Source organism: Zootoca vivipara, chromosome 11 (assembly GCF_965207765.1).
Source record: "Zootoca vivipara chromosome 11, rZooViv2.hap1.1, whole genome shotgun sequence".
In the NCBI taxonomy this organism is placed as follows: domain Eukaryota; kingdom Metazoa; phylum Chordata; class Lepidosauria; order Squamata; family Lacertidae; genus Zootoca; species Zootoca vivipara.
In genome coordinates this window covers 26,699,693-26,719,280 of record NC_142594.1, presented here as the reverse complement: position 1 = coordinate 26,719,280, position 19,588 = coordinate 26,699,693, and the positions used below count along the sequence as shown (strand labels likewise).

The 19,588-nt window shown below is 42.3% G+C and overlaps 2 protein-coding genes across 2 annotated transcripts in view; one reads left to right on the top strand and one right to left on the bottom strand.

Moving 5' to 3' along the window:
• Positions 1–435: 435 nt before the first annotated feature.
• Positions 436–19,304, bottom strand: ANKMY2 (ankyrin repeat and MYND domain containing 2). Its single transcript, XM_035128863.3, has 10 exons — positions 18,964–19,304; positions 14,721–14,785; positions 10,758–10,896; positions 8,533–8,631; positions 6,894–7,054; positions 5,536–5,750; positions 3,153–3,288; positions 2,233–2,361; positions 1,760–1,901; positions 436–1,113 (listed from the first exon to the last, which is right to left on the bottom strand). The coding sequence occupies exons 1-10, from the start codon at positions 19,028–19,030 to the stop codon at positions 890–892; spliced, it is 1,377 nt and encodes a 458-aa protein (XP_034984754.1). The 5' UTR covers positions 19,031–19,304; the 3' UTR covers positions 436–889.
• The window catches only part of BZW2 (basic leucine zipper and W2 domains 2), a 58,949-nt gene continuing 44,724 nt past the window's right edge, over positions 5,364–19,588 (top strand). The window contains exon 1 of the mRNA XM_088654151.1: positions 5,364–5,450. The gene's annotated coding sequence lies outside the window, so the exon portion shown is untranslated. The remainder of the gene's footprint in view (positions 5,451–19,588) is intronic.

The following is a 19,588-nucleotide window of genomic DNA, read 5'->3' as shown; positions in this document are numbered from 1 at the left end:
ATTATTATTATTATTATTATTATTATTATTATTATTATTATTATTATATTCTAAAGTCTAATCCTTTATACAACTCATCCTGTGTAATTTCATCCTGCTTCTCTAGTAGGAAATCGACACACCTCAGTATGTGATTCAGTGTTTCCGCTACTAAAGCTTGCAAGTATTTGGAATAACTGGACCCAAGTCAACAACCCTTCCTCCTTACATTTGCACACACTCCCAATCCAACTGGAGTGGACCTTTCATGCTCTACCTATTAGTACTTAAATATTAGTGATGCTAAGTACAAACAAAATCATGATGTATCTCATAAAAGTGTAGCAAAATGCCACCGTGAGCCTATTTTCCTGGGGAACACTAATATTTTTGTTGTGTTCTTCATCATTGAGCCACTTAAGTGGAAAGAGAAAGTTCGAGGAAGTTAAGCCAACATAGATGAGCAGGATTTTGTTTAATGAAAACAGACTGGTAGCAGTACTAGCTTTCAAAATCTGTACAGTAGCCAGAAAAACTTAACTTTTAGATGGTTGCATCCCTTATGATCTAACAGTATCATGACCAAGCGCTTTATTGCACTGAAGTCTAAGATATTTTTAAAATTTTGCTAGCAAATGGCCCTCTTCTCAGACACCATTTAAGTCTTCTACGCTTTGTGCAGGCATGAAGGCAGATGGGTATGCTCTTATAGTTTTGATCAGATGGTTCAGCTCTTGTCATCACAGTCTAGGATGATGCGATGTAGTTACACAGGACAAATAAGTTGACATGTGCTGGATCACAGCATATGTCAAGAGTGAGCATTATTACTGCATTCCATTGACCTGCATATCCCGATGTTGTGGCCTAGAGGACATCCTCCATAAAGCCTTGGGCCCTCCAGCTTTTCTTACTCCTCGGACTCATGAGCTTTTTCAACCGTGATGTCCGCTAGACTAGTCTCTCCTTCAAGGGCCTTGTCGTCCTGAGGGGACAGCGCAGGCACCTCCTTCTTAGGAACCACCTCCTCAGTTCTGTCTCCCACGCATTTTAGTTCCTCTTCTTTGTTGCCTCCTGGTTCAGAGGCCAACTGCTCTTCACTTGTTAAAGCAGATTCTGCTGCACGTGTTGCCTCTAGAGGAGAAAACAAAGGGCAATACATATATTGCAATGTGCAGCAATAAATAAATAAATTAAATAAATAAATACTCCCACAAGCAACACCGGCTCCTTCATCCCAGAAACTAACGCTAGTATTAGAAGCTATTTTGAAATAACTAATCAAACCAGGAATAGAAGTTAAAATTGGTCAGAGAACCAAACTGTGATTCCATGGGCAGCTTCAGAAAACAGCTGCTTGTTACAGAGCACAGGCAAACTCAACTGTTCCGAAACAGTACCTTGAGTTTAGGGGGCGGGTGTGCATGCGATGTGCATTTCTATGGCTGCAATCCTAACTCCATTTAGCAGGGAGAAATCCCCACTTAACTCTGTAGGATGTACTTCTAGACAGATGTTGTTAGGGGTTCCTTGCTGACAGTGCAACCCTAACAGATCTAGGGGCAGAGGAATGAATCTCTTTTATCCTTAACCAAAGCCAGAATGGCCAGTGCTTTGTTTAGAAAATTCATAACCTGCTTGACAAACAAAATAATCTGTTAAGTGTTGCAAGCCCAACATCTGGATTGCCACTGTTCCCCCCACCCGTTGTTTAAGAAAACACTGCTCTAATCTGGCCACAAACATGGAAGCTGTTGCAAGGACAATGATGTGTGCCAACCTCTCTTTTGCTTCGCTTCTTGCTGCTTCTTTGCCTTGGCAGCTTCCAACTCCTGCTTCTCGTGGGCTTCCTTTAATGTCTTGCATACTTTCTTGTGTGTGAACCAGTGCATTTTCTGGCAGTCTTGATCACAGTAGATCACCTGCGAACGGAACAAGCCATGCCTCAATGCACAAAAAGGATGGGCTTGCATTCGAATCAGCCAGGTTGTATAAGGCACCCAATCATTTCTGTATGGAAAACTGGAAATCTAAACCTTGCAATAGCTGGCTTATTTTAATAACAAGAAATATGTTTTTTTGTTGTTGACTTGTGCCAGGAACAGCTATTTGCTCACTTTCACTTTAGGAGATCCAAGATCCAGCACCTGTAACATCTATATTGCTCCTATAAAGGAACAGTCTCCAGATACAGGAACAGTTGAAATCTCTGGCTGGAATCTCAGTCAGTGGTATTTACCTGCAGATTCTTACCATTTTGCAAACGGAACATCTTTTGGCTGCACCTTTCCCCCCGCATGTGGTACAAAATTCAGCATCCACAAAGCCCACTTGGCCAGTAACTGCTTGTGTCAGTACAGAGAAAGCTGTAGGATCAGAGCCCTGGGGGAAAAGATAAAGGCAGTTAAGTCATTGCAAACATACACTCCCCCCCCCAGCCAATAAGAAGCCTGCAGCTACAACACTAATGCAGATATAGGAAAAAAATCTGCATATTTTCAATGTAAACTTTAGTACTTTTGCACTGGTCTCAAATGCAAGATCTTAGCCTGGCATATGGAGGGAAGCAGGGAAATTATTCTTCCACTATCCCAAGATTTAACTTTGCTGACCGTTCCAATGTAAAGTATACTGGTGGTGACATCGTTGAGATTATTTGCAAAATGGGAATGAAAAGCAATTTGGCGATGCACAAGCTTTAGCTTGTTGCCACTTATGTCTGAGTTTCCTGGCATGTGTAGTGTTTTGAGTAGAGGAGAAGGAAGAGGGGGTTCCTATTACACTAGACTTTAGAGTGGACAAAGGCACATTGTCTCTCATGCTGCTTCTGCCTCCTCTGAAGCTCAGTGTGGCTGAAGAAGTAATTTCCCCCACACCCTGATCAGGGTTTTGGGAAAGGAAAGATTATGTTTCTGCCTATATCCTCAGCAGCACATGATACCCCCTGCTTTCCTCTCCTATAAAGCTAAGGAGGAACTCTGGCTCCTGGATTGGGGAATTCATAGACGCTATCAAAATTTAAAGGAAACACATTAAAAAAGATATCCCATCCTCTGTATGAAATACAGTTCTTCAGAATAACTGCAAATATCAAGTGCACCCATTAAGCTGTATCTTGGGGATTTCAAATGTTCTGCCAAAGAAAGAGAAGCTATTGAACTAGAGAAACTCACAATTTCAACTGGGGCAATGCTTCTCACAAGCTGCTGGAGCAAGGTTGCTTCACAGTAAGGAAATTTCCGAATGCATTCTCGGATGAGCTTCTCTTGAAATACTGGAAAACCATCTGCATCTCTGCCTTTTAATAGGCTGGAAAGATTAAAGCAAAAGATGAATTTAAAGGACTCATGCCAATCCTATTGGACAATCACTTTGCTTTATTTGTAGTTGTCATGCCTGCCTTACGGTGCAATCAACACAAGATAATATCACCAAGGCAACTATCCGTAAACAAACAATAAATATCCATAAAAATGGCAAAAGTATTTTCTTTCCCAAATAGGTTTTATCTGAAACAATAGCAAACACAGTAAATAAAGAGCTCACTTGTAATATATCAGCAGTTCAGTGATCATTTCTTCTTTTTCTAAAATAGATTTTATCTTGAACAATTGCATACGCAGTAATAAAGAGTCCACTTGTGATATAACAGTGGTTCACTGCTCAAGCCACTGGTGTTGATTGTGTTGGTTGCAGTGGTCATTGTACCACCACCCTGTTCATTGTTTTATTGTTATTTACGGCGCAGCACATAGGCCAAGATTTTAATATTTGAACTACATACCCACAGCATAACAGAGAAAGATGCTAATGCAAGAACTTTCTGTGTGCAACACTTAAAATACGTATCTATATCTTTCAGCTCTGAGATTTAACAACAACGTTTCTGCAGCTAAAGATACTCTTGCCCTACAATGGAAGTTGAGGGCAACTAAAACATAGACCTGATTCATGCAACATGGTAAGCTAAACTATGGGATATTGGGAACATAGGAACATGGTTGGGAGTAACTGGGCGTGAGCGTAAATCACCCCATGGATGAGGTAATCGCAGGTGCAAGGCAGCCAAGCCAGCTGCTATGGTAACTCCCCAATGCCCCAACCATATCTGTGATTAAGGCATGTCAGCTCAGCAGTGTGTCAATCATTTACTAAGTATGTTGGTGTTACTGCCCGGACACTGAGGTCCAGCGCAGAGGGCCTTCTGGCGGTTCCCTCGCTACGAGAAGCTAAGTTACAGGGAACCAGGCAGAGGGCCTTCTCGGTAGTGGCACCCACCCTGTGGAATGCCCTCCCACCAGAGGTCAAAGAGAACAACAACTACCAGACCTTTAGAAAGCATCTCAAGGCAGCCCTGCTTAGGGAAGCTTTTAATGTTTGATGGATTTCTGTATTTTAATATTTTGTTGGAAGCCGCCCAGAGTGGCTGGGGGAACCCGGCCAGATGGGCAGGGTATAAATAATAAATTATTATTATTATTATTTGTTACTTATCCAGTGTCATGTCTTGAATTGCTGGTTTATTTGGAGCAATGGAGATACTTTTTCCTTGTATGTATCAGTGTCTGCAAAAGCCTACTGCTGTATATATCTATGCCCAGAACTGTTTTACTAAGCCTTATCTTCTGCAACAGTAAACCAACTGGATCTTAAGCTCCTTCCATGTAATGACTGGTACTGAGAGCAACTTCCACTGCAGGGTATCTCACCTAGGATTCCCAACAGACCTGTGGGTACCTTGAGAGGACATTGTAGCCACTTTACTCCTCCCAAGTCCTTTTTGCTCCCACAACATTGCACAGAACTAAACCAAGCTTTGGCTTAGCCCAGGCATGTCCAACAGGTAGATCGTGATCTACCAGTAGATCACTGGACATCTGCGGTAGATCACTGGTAGATAATTGGCTCCCCCCAAAGAAGCTGAACAACTGTGGCTCCCCTAAAAAAGCTCAACATTTTACCTTCTCCCTGAAAAAAACTCAACAACTTTGACCCGAACCCCAAAAAAGAGGGTAGATCACTGCCAGTTTTTAACTCTGTGAGTAGATCACAGTCTCTTGGGAGTTGGCCACCCCTGGCTTAGCATATCGTCCAAACCTGAGCTCATGGCTACACTGTTTCCTCACTAACCACAAGCTATAGCCAAAGCTTGCTTGGTTTGTTTTGCCATGTGAACCAGGTCATAGCGCCTTTTACTTAATTATCTTGTCCATCAGTGTGAATTACTGCAATAATAAAAAAAACGAATTACTGCTATTATAGCAGAACAGCCTGAAAAGAACCAGCAGCATCCTCAGATCTTTAAACACATTAGCAGATTAAAAGGCCTCAGCAAAGATTCAAAAATAATTTTGGTCTAGCATAAAAGAGACACAGAAGAAGAGCCCAGGGAAGGAATATTCATCTAGCTGCAGATAGCTTGGGGATTTTGAAGGAAACTGAGCAGCAAACCATTCATTTTACCATTCAAGGTAAGCAGTCTGTCTTTACTTGGATAGAAATGAACACAAATGCTTTTCTGGATGCATTCAATGCCATTCATGATGGGGATAATACCTTTTGATTAATCCATCCAATTTATCCTCTCGCTCCTTAAGGAAGAGGATGCATTTCTGGAAGATACAGCTAATGTAGTGCATTTTTATGGCCAGTACTTCATTCATCTCTCTCTGCTTCATACACTTCTCGCAAATCAGATCCAGCACTCTGTAGCATTTCTGCATTGCTTCAGCTTCTGCTAGGAGAGGGTTTTGTTTCACTAGCAACACAATCTATAGGAAAAGATTAACAAGAGTTTATCTTTCCTGGATAGATTATTTAAAACAGAATTAATAGGTGATTTCTAAGTGCTCATATTAGAAGGACTTCTAGCTCTTTTATCTTCTTAAATAAGTTATATTGCCTAAGAAACTTGCCAAGCAATAGGTGGATCACATTGGGAATATGACTGACCCATTTTAGTGTCCACAATGCATGCAATACTGATTACAGGAAGTGATAACGTACAAAATGAATGCATCTTTGATCGAGAAACTGAACACCATAATCCTCTCTATTTCCAAGGTTCGGGGTGTTAAGTGACATTGCATATGTAGCCAAAAATGCCTATGAGGGAAGTATCAGCAGACTTGGGGGAACCCCTGGGTTTTGGAGAAGTACCAAAAAATCCCCTAAGCACAGGAACCCACAAAACAGCCCAACAAGGACCAAGCAAGCCAGGTGGGCCTTGGAATGCCGACAACTGTTACAGACGGAATGGAATGGAGTTGTTTGAATTTGAACTGTAGCAATTCACACAGCAATTTTTTGTTGCAGGTCTCACTTGTAGCTTCTAACTACAAATGTCAGGCCCTTTCCGAAACTACAGGGTTTCACAGAAACTGATATCAGAGATGAGTGTCACACAAGTAGATTTCAGCTCTTCTTTTACATACAAGTCCTTATGAGATGCTGTCTTGCTTCTGTGCTAAATCACTGGTCTTTAACTGGTGTGTTGGGACACACTATTAGGTTGTGAGCTAATCTAAGGTGGGTCATAACAGCAGCATTACCATTGCACAAATATATGATTAAGAAATGGGCTCCCGGATGTCTGTTTATGTTAAAAGTAGGTCCTGGATCTCAAAAAGTTGAAGACTTCTAAAGGTGTATATACTTCAGTGTGCTAACCTTTGAGCATTTCATGTTGGGGACTATTTTACAATAAATCTCTCCATTTGAGAACGAGCCCCTATGAGCAGGTCAGGAATATGGAAAACCAAGAACAAACTCAGAATAATGAATTAGCTGCTGGCCAAATTTTGCCACCCAACTCCATAGGCCAAATATTTTTTTCTTAGAGGACCGACCTCAGCAAGGTTGTAAGTTATTTGACAAGTATGCCTGAAGCATAAGCCAAAATATGGACACTCTACCTTAACAGGATGCAAATTGGTAGTTGTAATGATCTTATGCAGAGGTCCAGCTAACTTGACTGGCAGTTTGGGTTCTTTATCAAGTCCTTGTGGTTTTGTATAGTAATCCAACCTTTCTCGAGGAAAGAAATTGTTGATAACAGTGACACAGTCATGTTGACCTAAAAAGAGAACGGTGCATCTTTTATGAAGATGAAGAACAAATGATTTCACACATGAAGCACAAATCACAGAGGTTGTTCACCATTTAGAGGAAGTACTATACTAATAAAGCAGTGAGGAACGAAATGGAAGTACCTTCACACAGAGGCAATTTTTCAAGGCTCAAGGCCTATATGTAATATGAAGTTTACAGAACTAAACTAACTCACCTATTCAGAGAACTTAGGATCTGATGGGCAAAACAGCTTTTAAGACACATTATGAAACAGTTCTAAAGTTATTCCCACTTTTATAGATTTGTTTTAGTTCACTGCACGAACTAAATCTAAAAAGGGTGCTGCTAACCAGTCAAAAATTTAATTCTTCTTGAAGACATGACATTACATGACATTTCAAAGCAGCTCATATGAGATTGCATGATTGATTCTGGCTCACCTTTCAGCGAGCAGTAGAATGCTTAGTGATTACGCCTCATTAATAGGTTTTTTATTTTAGAAACAATGATTGCAAAGCTTCCAGTGCAGACTGACAATTACAGTGTCTGAATCTCTGACTAAGGACTGACTGTTCAGATGTAGTGGATGTGATATGTGGGTGTAATTTCCCCCACGTTGTAAGCAGATTCCTGCAATAAAGTGGTAGGTCTTTTGACTGGATCCACTAGTCTCCCTGTCTCACAATCCTCTTTGTGTCTGGTTTTTTTTTTAATGTAATCATCAAAAGACTTGACTTTAGAACAGTTTTTTTAAAAAAAATATTGGGTGAAAGGTCTCTCCTCACCAGTCCTTCCAACCCCTTTGCCAGGAAAAACAAACAAAAATAATTTCTTCTTCTTCATAGTCTATCCTTAAAAGGAAATACAGCTCAAAGAACACCACCATTTATTTATGTAAATATATATTTACATACAGTTATCAGCTCACAGAGGCTACTCCTTTCTAGCAAACTCTTCCCTGCTGCTAGTTAAATCTTCCTTCTCAAAGAGAAGTGAGCAAGGTTGGATAACAGGGAAGGCTGGCCACGAATGGAGCTAAACCCATTTTTTTAGCTGGACTCAGATTTTTACTGAAAATCAGGCTGAGTTCAAAATAGAGCAGATTTCTTTCCTAATTATGAATTCAACATCCCCTCTCCTGCCGCCAACTAAGGTTAGCAATTTGAGAAAAGGAGCGACCATCCAATGAATATTTTAAAATTTTCTTCCCCTTGAGTTAGTTAAGAAACTGGTACTGAACATCCCGTTGTCAATAAACATTAAGTCAAATCAATCTCCATCTTCTCAGAGCCTTAAAAGGGGGGGGGGAGAGAGAGAGCCCTGCAGCACTCCACTTGTTGTTGAGCTGTATCTTCCATTTGCCCCAGGCAGCATGGACAATAGTCAGGGATGATGGAGTCAAAGCCCAGCAACTTTTGGAAGGCCACAGGTTTCCCACCCTGGCCTTCATGAAGGGTAATTAAAAATGGCTGCTCCATTTACCCACAAAGGCAGCCATCTGTGCTGCTGTCCTTCCCACTGAGTTCACGACATCTGTGTCTGCTCCAGCCTCCAACATCATCCACGTAATTTCTTTGTTGCCTAAACACAGAAGAGAACAGCTTCCATTTAGATTTCTCACGATGGGTCTGTAGAAAAGTTCCAGCCATATAAGGTTTTTTGGGTGGGTCCCCCCCCCCCCCCGCACAAGATATTAAAACATTTCATCCCTTGTAAATCTGCAGTTTAAGGAGGCTGCTGCTGCTACTAAACATTTAGAAAATGGGGAGCTGCTTTATACCAAGTCAGGCAAGTGCGTCATCTGGCTGAGATGAATACTGTCTACTACACTGACGGGCAGCAGCTCTTCCAAGTTTTCAAATGCAGGTCTTTCTCAGCCCTATCTGGAGACACCATGGATTGAGCCTAGTTCTTTCTGCAAGCCAAGAAAGTGCTTTTCCACAGAGCTACAGCCCTTATTCATACCCAGTAACTGGAAACGAAGATGCCATTTGCTTTCTCTAGGTTTCACCCCACCCTCTGTCGTGCCAGTATGAATAGATTCTACACCAAGGCCTGACGGCTGCACCAACCTTCCCCAGCGGCATCACTTTCTGCTGTCATCTAATCCATCTTTAGAAATTGCTAATTTTTTGCAGCAAGGAGTTCCATAGCTTAGCTTTCTGTGAGCTAAGTTCAGACATGTGCTCTGGAAGTATTCTGACTCAGCCTCCTGATTTTAGGCAGAATTTCCTAACCCAGAGGCTCTAGGTAAAGAGCACATTATTTTATATTTTTCCTTTCCAACCAATGATGTCTCTCAAACTATTTTTTACACATATCCTGTAATTTCTTTTACCGTATTCCGCACCCAAAGAGAAAACCGCCAGTTTCTTTCCTCCTCTCCTCCATGGTCCTTTCACATTCACTTCTTCACCCCATAACAACTTTGCTCTCTTATCTCCTTCCTTCCTTCCTTCCTCCCCTCCCTCCCCTCATGTTATTTTAATAATTCCTATTGACATTTCCTCTCACATTCTTATTCCTTCAACGCTTTCACCGGCTCTTTCCCCTCAGTGGAGGGAGGCCTCTTACACCCACAATCTGATATATGCATTCACAGATATTGTTTACTATTCATAATTCTACCTTTTGCTAGAGAGAGAGAGAGAGAGAGAGAGAGAGAGAGAGAGAGAGAGAGAGAGAGAGAGAGAGAGAGACGTTTAACAGACCCTGAAATCCAAACCACATTTTTGAAAATAAAAATATTATCCTTTAAGGGAGTATTCCAGCTAAGCCCAAGAGCAACATCTGGACGGCTGATGTTTAGTTTTATTTATTGCTTTAAAGAACAAAGAAAAACCCTGACAATTAATATGCACACACAATATAAAGACTGTACTTTGCTATACCTGTAACACCTTAAATGGCACAAGGATTGCCTTTCCCCATATGAACTAACCCGGACCTTTCTTCAAGTGCCTCCTCCATGAGCGGTCCAGAGGGTGAAATACAGTAGATATCCAAGACCAAAACTGGGTCTTCAGAGTTGTCTGATTAGCTATTAATTCTATCCTTTAAGCCAGGGGTTCCCAAACTAAGGCCCGGGGGCCGGATGTGGCCCAATCGCCTTCTAAATCCAGCCCGCGGATGGTCCGGGAATGTTTTTACATGAGTAGAATGTGCCCATTTATTTCAAATACATCTCTGGGTTATTTGTGGGGCCTGCCTGGTGTTTTTACATGAGTAGAATGTGTCCTTTTATTTAAAATGCATCTCTGGGTTATTTGTGGGGCATAGGAATTCGTTCATATTTTTTTTCAAAATATAGTCCGGCCCCCCCACAAGGTCTGAGGGACAGTGGACCGGCCCCCTGCTGAAAAGGTTTGCTGACCCCTGCTTTAAGCAGAGGCTTGGCAGCCATCTGTCAGGAATGTTTTGATGGTGTTTCCTGCTTGGCAGGGGGTTGGACTGGATGGCCCTTGTGGTCTCTTCCAACTCTATGATTCTATCCCAATTTTCCAGCAGAAGGCTATCAGTGGCTTACAATAAAAACTGATTAAGAAAAGAATAGCAATCTTGCCTATAAAGTAGAGGTAGACCTTACCTCTAACACATCATCCTTTAACAAAAGACAAAAATTCTGCCTACACAAAGGCACGGAGGATTCATTTATCTGCACCAAGAAGCAGATGTAATTAACTGAATGAGGGAAACTTCATAGATACCTGAAAGCCCAGCAAACATCAGAGCCGTATATCCGTGTTCATGTTCATTGCAGTTAACATCAGCCCCATGTCGCAACAACAGTCTGCAGACCTCAACTTTTCCTTTGTATGCAGCATGCATCAGAGGAGTCATGCCATGCTAAGGAAAGAAGAAATAAATGCAGGAGCTTTAAATATATCTGTTTGTTCTTCTCCAGTAGTATTTAAACACAAGCAAGCTACACTTCAAAAATGAAAAGATAGCACTCCAAACAGAGCCTTTTTGATGTTCACTTTGCTACATTTGAATACTCTTTAACTATATTCTTTCAGCAAAATCCAGCTTTTAGAAAACCAACTACCCCTTCACCCCAATTTAGCAGAGGATACCTTTGTACACATTCAGCTTCAATGTAAGCTACTAATGAGAAGGAAACTTCAGCTATGATTGCCTGCCTTCTATGTGGGCAATTGCAATTCTTCCCCGCCCCCACACCCATCAATACTTATAAAAATTCTACTAATGACTATATTTATGAAAAGCTTTTCAATTTATGCTTTTGGAATAGCTACTATGCCTTGGTATACCAGCGAATAATAAAGCCCCCTTACTTGTATTGGAGATAGGAGATAGGAGCAATTTAGTTGCAAGGCATCAACAATAAACATTTCTTTACATTTTTATAAGGGTCCGGGGGGGGGGGGGGGTAGAATGAACACTGTAGTGTTTAAGCTTTTAATTCCTAGGGAACTATTCTAATAATAAACTGAAGTATTAATAAAAGTATTAGTAAGATTTGGGTTTTTTATATAAAAAAATGTGCACATCAGTTGCTTTCACACAATTAACAACATGTCTAATTTGGTGGGAAACCACACAATTCTCTGAGGAGATTAACAGCTGCAAGCAGGGAGACCTGCAAAGGACCTCTTTATATTTGAGTCTTCAGTATGACAATTTATATAATAGGCAAGTTTTATATTTGGGAAGCCATGTGGGAGAGATGGATCATTACCAGTTTTTGGTAGTTTCTTTAGTTGCAGGCACTGGTGAAAAACATGTCATTTTAAGCAGCAGTTCACATACACCGTCTGTTATGAATCATACATTTGTTAAGCCAGAAATGCACAATGGCATTTAGGACCTCTGCTTCCATTGTTTCTCATTTCCAGCAGCCCCCTTTGCTTCTTTCATAAAGAGATTAAAATGCTTATATTCAGGGAGACTTGGTTCAAATTATACACGCGAGTCTTCCGCGTGCTAAAAATATATTCCAAGTAGTGGGATGGAATTTTGTGCATTAAGGAGCAGTGAGGTATTTGTACAGGCCACCTGTACAGACAGCCAACTCTAGAGTGGTGCCCTTTTCCCTGCCTTAGTCTGTTCCTTACGGATTGATAATGAGGATTTTAAAAAAAGATAACCACCTGGCCTCAGAGCTATATAGGAGAGCCAACCCACACATTATACAGCACTTCTAGAAGAAATTTCAAAAATAATCTCAGATGGAAGATGGAATATACAAACAACATGTAGATAACCAATATGAAGAAACCACAAAGTGGTGCCTCATGTTATGTGAGCTGGATTCAGATGAATAGGAATAAAACAGTCCCTGCCTGCAGATTTGCAATCAAAAGTCACATGGAAGAGGGAACAAGCTTGTTTTCTCCTGCTACAGAGGGTAGAATTCAAACCAATGGCTTCAAGTTATAAGAAAGGAGATCCCAAGTGAACATCAGAAAAAAAAACACCTTTCTGACCGTAAGAGCTGTTCAACAGTGGAACAGGCTCCCTCGATTGTGGACTCTCCTTCCTTGGAGGTTTTAAAGCAGAGGTTGGATGGCTATTTGTCATGGATGCTATAGCTGAGATTCCTACATTGCAGGGGGTTGGACTAGATGACCCTTGGGGATACCTTTCAACTCTATAGTTTTATGAAAACAACATGAAACAAAAGAGGATAAAGAAGATGAGAACAAGCAAACTTGGGCAACAGTTCTTAAAGTGTCATAGTAGTAGTAGTAGTAGTTCTTATAAAGATCACCAGGAATAGAAACCAGTTCAGAGAGAGAACAAAATGGTCTCTCAGCAGAGCTGATGGGAGTAGCCTCCTTCCCATCCCTCCACATGCTGGAGCCTGATGGAATGGCTGCTCCCCAGTGGTGGTTGATGGAGGAAGGGGCCTGATAAATGGGGGTTTACTAGATCCCATTGAAAACAGTGGGACAAGTTAGTCACAAATCCCACTGATTTATATGGAAACAACTAAATGAATCTGAATCCATTCAACATCTCTATCCATTCACAGCAGTTATTTAATAGTTGCTTTTGAGGGACCAAGCCACAAAGCAACATATAGGGGTGGGATGGGTGGGATGACAACAGAACTGCAGGGAAAGTATGAAGCATTGAGTGACTACAAGCAAATAGATGCAAGGCACATAATGAGATCACCAAAATTCTCTTAAGGCAAGGCAATAAATAGAAAAATGTAAGATTTAAAGGTATTGAATAATGCTTTCCCCCCACACACTAAAAAGCAGCTCTTATTTTTCTCATTTATGTCTTTAGAAACATCTCTATGGTCCTTTTCTGTATAAAAATGATTCATCTGAAGGACATTCAATACTGAATCCAGAATGGATCCACATGCCCCACCCCATGACAAAGTTACAGGGATCAAATGCAGCAACTGCCCCACTTCCAGTATATTAGATACACTGCGCCCCCTCCAGACAGGGCAACATTTCCCATTGCATATTAAAACAGACCAGCAGCTTTGCAGAGTATTTCCCTCTAAACTAGAGAAAGGATATTCCACAAGGGATTCACTGTGGAACCTGCCTGGCTTAAGAGCAGCTTAGTTTATAAACAAGTTGAATTAAGAACACTGCAAACCCAGAAGTAGGTGTTTTGGTTTGTGAACTTTGCCTTCAAAGCAGAACATGTTTCTCTTCCTGTTGAGTGTGCTCCATTTGTAAACTGAGTCCCCCGCTGCTATGGGAAAGCACGCCTTGGTTTAAGAGCGCTTTGGTTTAAAAACGGACTTCCAGAATGGATTAAGTTCATAAATCAAGGTACCACTGTGCTTTTTTTTCCAGGTACTGCATTAAGCGGTGATGAAGCAGGTTTTCTGGATGATATGGGAAACACTTTCCTAGGAAAATTCTACAGCTGAACAGCTCTTGCCAAGATGAACAATTTCACCAATAAAATAAAATAAAAAATCTACAGGGACAACAGTCAAAATCCAGCATGATATGAGGCAGGCTTTAACCCATTGACTCTGCACTGGATTCCGGCCAGTTTGCAATAAGTTAGTTGCAAAAACACAAAATGTGTTATGGTACATGTTCCCATGAGGAAGTTGATCTAAAAATACACTGTGGGCTTTTCCCCACAGTAACACTTTTGATAGACTCACCTTTGACCCCCCCGCCTGCAAAAAAAGTCAAACAGAAACAGCCATTTGCAACTACATTTTTAAAACAACCCACTATGTTTGTGAAATATTCAGTTATGTAATATGTTGCTTTCACTCCTCAATCAATCATAAGGCCTTGGGAAAGTTGAGGTTTCAAATATGTAATCTCAGAAGATGATAAATAAATCTGACATTAACAAAAGTTCAGGTCGCTTTTATAGCAGAAATAGAGGATTTCTTATTTTCTAAAAAGTATCAGCTTACTTTGAAAAATCAAAGAGGATATTTTGGGTCCAAAAAAATCAGCATATTATACCTCTGTTCAGGCATGTTGCACTAGTTCATTTTTACCAGGGAATACTGAAAACTTGCTTGACCATAATCATTTTCCAATATAGTCAAGGGATACTTTCTGATTCCAGTATGTTAAACTCATACTCAGGTTTCCTTGATAAGTATTATTTTGCTTATAGAGATCTGCCAACCTTTGAATTCCCAATGTTTTTAAATTTGACTCTACCCAATCTAGACACATATTTTGAGTCAAGTCTTTTACCTCATCCAAACAATTCACACGAACATTCTTGCTGCCAAGCAGTTGTGCAGCTTCTTCAGGGCTTCCTAAGGGAGAGAAAGAGTTTGTGAAGCCTACTGTTAAACAGAAAATCAATACAGTGAATCTATTAATTCATTACATTTGTATCCCATGCTTCCTCCAATGAGACCATGGTAACGTATGTACAGGTACTGTAGTTCAGTGTTTCTCAACCAGCGTGCCTCCAGATGTTTTGGGACTACAACTCCCATCATTCCTGACCACTGGTCTTGCTAGCTAGGGATGATGGGAGTTGTAGTCCAAAAACATCTGGAGGCACACTGGTTGAGAAACACTGCTGTAGTTATTATCTTACTCCTTTGTGAGACAGGCTGGGCTGACCCAAGCCCATTCAGTAAAACTCAGGGCTGAATGAGGATTTCAGCTTGAACTCCTCACTCCGAATCACAGAATCATAAAATTCTGCCATGATAAAGTATGAGTATAATGATCGTCAAATCAATTATACATTATTCATCATACATTGTGTATCAAACTTCTGAGAAAAATATATATAAAAAGCCTTATGTCAGGGGTCCCCAAACCACGGCACCTGGGCCGGATGCGGCCCAATTGGCCTCCCAATCCGGCCCGCGACAACCCCCGCCGCCCACTGCTGACGCCGCCCGCTCTTACGGCGCGCAGCGCGGCGGCGATCTTCAAAATCGGCAAAAAATCGGCAAAAAATTTCCAATGCACTTCCGGGTCGGGGGAGGCCCATACGCATGCGCACAAGCGATTTTTGGCGATTTTTCCCCACCATGTGCGTGTGCGCACGGGCGCGCACTCCCCCGCCCTCCGGCCCGAAGCCCGGTAAGTCTGGGGACCCCTGCCTTATGTGAAAGCCACAGAGACTTGCAAACTAACAATTCTGAAAACAACCTGTTGATATCTAATTCCAATGCACTTTTCAAATGTTTAACTCCAACTGAATGTCCATTTGTAATAGATGTTAAACTCAGTCTTTTGATTTCCTTTAGATAAGTTCATAAAGATACCAACAAAGATAAGTTCGATGTTATTTCCAATACCGCGAAGATTTACATCTTCACTAACATCTGTCAACACCACCATACCTCACGATACAACTCCCATGATCCCTAGCTAAAAGGATCAGTGGTCGGGGAAGACGGGAATTTTAGTCCAAAACATCTGGAGGGCCGAAGTTTGGGGATGCCTGCTCCAGACAAACCATGAGTTGTGAAACCAAAAAAAAAAGGTGGTTGCAGCTTGCAAAGTGCAATGGCTGAAATCTCTGCTCTGGGAACGTGCTCTTTTCCGTGCTAAGCCACAGTTTGACTAGCGCTATGTGTAAAGAATCACAGTAGCTACTTCCGTACGTAGAAAAGAACACATTACATTGTTCCCCTGCTAGTGATTCCCAGCAGCTGACATTCAGAAGCACTGCAAAAAGGCATTATTTCCATGAATAGATAAAGCACTATGACTGAATAAAGCACAGTATTTTTCGCTCTATAAGACACACTTTTTTACTCCTAAAAAGTAAGAGGAAATGTCTGTGCGTCTTATGGAGTGAATGTGTGGTCCCTGGAGCCGAATTGCCCAGGGGTGAAAGGCAGATCGTGCTCTTTTATTATTATTATTATTAGAAAGAGCTAAAGGCTAACAAGAGGGAAAGAGAGTGTTGAAAGGACCCGCTCAGCAGCTGAATGCAAGAGATCGGGGAGCAAGATAAGGGAGCTAGCTCCCTTCCCGACCTGCCCAGGCCCCTTGCCCAGGCCTTAATTGTTGTCTGCAGAGAGAGACTGCTTGTTTCCCCAGCGACATGTGACTGGCTGATTAGATTATCTGTCTGGAAACTGTAGAAATGGGTCCCTTTCCTTTCCTAGAGAAGCTGCAGAACTGTGAGTTGAACCCCATAAAAACAAAAAATAAAAAATTCCTTCCAGTAGCACCTTAGAGACCAACTAAGTTTGTCATAGGTATGAGCTTTCGTGTGCATGCACACTTCTTTAGATACCATATACGTCAGACCAACATGGCTACCTACCTGTAACCCATAAAAACAGGATTTTTTTCCCTTTGCAAGGTAAGCTCAACAACTTTGAGCTGATCCTCAAAAATGGAGCTTTCCCCCTTTGCAAAAAAGATGCACAACTGTGAGCTGACCACCCCCAAAAAGGGGCTTTTCCCATTTGCAAAAGAAGCTGCACATCTTTGAGCTGATCCAAAAAAAAAAACAAACAAACCATGGAGCTCCCCCCCTTTGCAAAAGAAGCTTCCTCAAATATTTAATATTGGGGGGGGGCAAAGGCACCTAGACCTCTAGGAGTTGGCTGCTATGCCTAGGACAAGTCAAGAAAGCACCCCCCCCTGTTTTCCTACTCTAAAAACTAGGTGCGTCCTATGGTCAGGTGCGTCCTATAGAGCGAAAAATACGGCAGCATTCAGCTAAATCTAGCACATGCAGTTTTGTGTGCATCATGTGGCTGCCTCCATCCCCAATACCAGCAACTTGCAGCTGGTATGAGCAGTGGCTCTCACACTAAGTTAGTTATGATAATGGACTCTGAAATCACGTGATCTTTACAATACGAATATTACCCCCTTATTTCAGAGTTGGTTATTTTGTAATCTTAAAGGCATATTTTCTCCATCTGCCAGTTAACACTCTTTTATAGAAGAAGCGTGTACTCCAGCAAAGGAAGGGGAATAACTTTCCATGTCCTCCTCCTGCTGCTGCTGCTACAACAAAAATGCTACTTAGGAACAGCCACTGACAAGGTCTGCCATACCTCTGGAATCGTATGACAGCTAGCAAAGTGTTGATTTTTACACCGGTCATTGCAGTCTGCTTACTCCTCTCTGCACTCCACAGAGACTTTCCTTGAATGCAACTATTGAGTACACACTGTGAATTTAAAGCACCCCCTCCAAGTTAGAATTCCCAACACCCATAAACTCCAGTTCACAAGATTATTGGGGTGTGTGCTAGAAATGTGTGGTATGTAGATAGCGCTCATTCAAATCTTTACTCAGACATGAGACTCACTGGATGACCTTGACCCAGTCCATAGGAGTCAACTCTTAAGGGCGAAGTCCCTTTGCCCCCCATAAAATATTTGAGGGGGCTGCCCCCCACCAATGGGCATTGCCATTCAAATGTTGTGTGCATGCCATGTCTTGTGATCGATCATGCAGAGCTTACCTGGACCCTCCAATACTTTATTCAGGTTGGCACCTCGGCCCAGTCCATCTCCCTAGCCCTACCTTGCAGGTTGGTTGTGAAAATAAAATGGGGTGGGGGTGGAGAGGGGGAGATCAGAAGAAAGAAACATGTTGAATCATATGAACTCCTTGGAAGAAGGGGTAAATGGGATAAAAAGAAACACAGTCCCTTGTCTCTTTACTGCAGCCCTGTTTTGGGAAGTTTTTAATGTTTGATCTTTTATTGTGTTTTTAATGTTCTGTTGGGAGCCACCCAGAGTGGTTGGAGAAACCCAGCCAGATGGGTGGGTATATATATATATATATATGTGTGTGTGTGTGTGTGATTTTTATTTTCCTTTTAATATTATACAACATTCACATCAACATTATCCACTATACCGCCCTGACTCTTAGAGCCTATCGACTTCCTTCCCTCCCGTCTCATGGCTTTCAAAATTAACCTTTATATTAGACTTCCTCAACCTCGGCCCTCCAGATGTTTTTGGCCTACAACTCCCATCATCCCTAGCTAGCAAGACCAGTGATCAGGGTTGATGGGGATTGTAGTCTCAAAACATCTGGAGGGCCGAGTTTGAGGAAGCCTGCTTTATATCATTGCCATTTATACATTTTCCAATTCTAATGACACTCATTACAGAATGACTCAAAATTTAAATAAATACTCATTACACGTCTTCAGAAGACTTGTATTATTATTATTATTATTATTATTATTATTATTATTAGGCTACTGCTTATTTTGCATGAAAATATGCACGATATGATAAAAAGCAGCAGTCGTGCAACAGTCACAGGGAGCAGCGGCCAGTCAAAGCACACGAGAGAAGGCGAGGAAGCAAAAACTGAGGGGGAAAGCCCCTTCCAGAACAGAAGCAACCTCCTTGCGTATTAGCCCGGGCCCGACGCACAAGGCCCGGTCGCACAGAATCAGAGCGGCGGGCAAAAGGCAGCCGACACGCGTCACTCCGCCTCTCGGCTTGGCCTGGAGCCAGATTTCCCTTGCCCGCCTTACCTTTCCCAATCACTCCCAGCAACTCCTTTTCCTCCTCGCTCAAGTCCCCTCTCTTCAGAGACGCCATAGCTTGCCGGCTGCTTTATTTTCTTCCTCTCTCTCGCTCAGCCACACGCACGCACCTCCCCCCCCCCGCCGCCGCCCTCCTCCTCCTCCTTCCAGTGAGGAGAAAAATGAGCGCAGCCCCCAACGCTCCGCCAGAGTAGAAGGAACCTCGGCGCGCTCCCCCTGCCCCCCGTCGCGCTTCGGCCAGCGGATATCCCCCTCTACGCCCGCGCAAGAATCCCCGCTGCTCGCGACATTGTAACTTCCTCTCCCGGAGCTGCCGTGAGAAACAAGGGGAGGGGGGGTTAAACCACTCGCTCAAAAGACAGGGGGGTGTATAAAATAAGTAAACAAAGCGACGCTCTCTCCCAGTTAGCATTTCAGGCTGGGAGGGGGGGCGGAGGAGTCGTCTTGGACGCTGCCTAAAGAGGAACGCGTGTAGACAGGAGAGTGCCCAACTGGACATGCACAATTTCCTTTATTTTTATTTTTCCCCCTCACTGGTAAAATGGTACGGCCGGGCGGGGAAGGAGGCGGGGCCTGAGCCGGCGTTCTGCGCGCGTTTGTGTGTGTTAATGTG

Excerpts from the sequence above, each read along its gene's own strand:
- ANKMY2 (XM_035128863.3), bottom strand. The coding sequence starts at position 19,030 with ATGGCGTCTCTGAAGAGAGGGGACTTGAGCGAGGAGGAAAAGGAGTTG. Across the intron at positions 10,897-14,720 it reads GTGTGAATTGTTTGGATGAG|CATGGCATGACTCCTCTGAT; the intron begins GTAAAAGACTTG and ends TTCTTTCCTTAG. Across the intron at positions 3,289-5,535 it reads TTGGATGGATTAATCAAAAG|CCTATTAAAAGGCAGAGATG; the intron begins GTATTATCCCCA and ends TAATCTTTCCAG.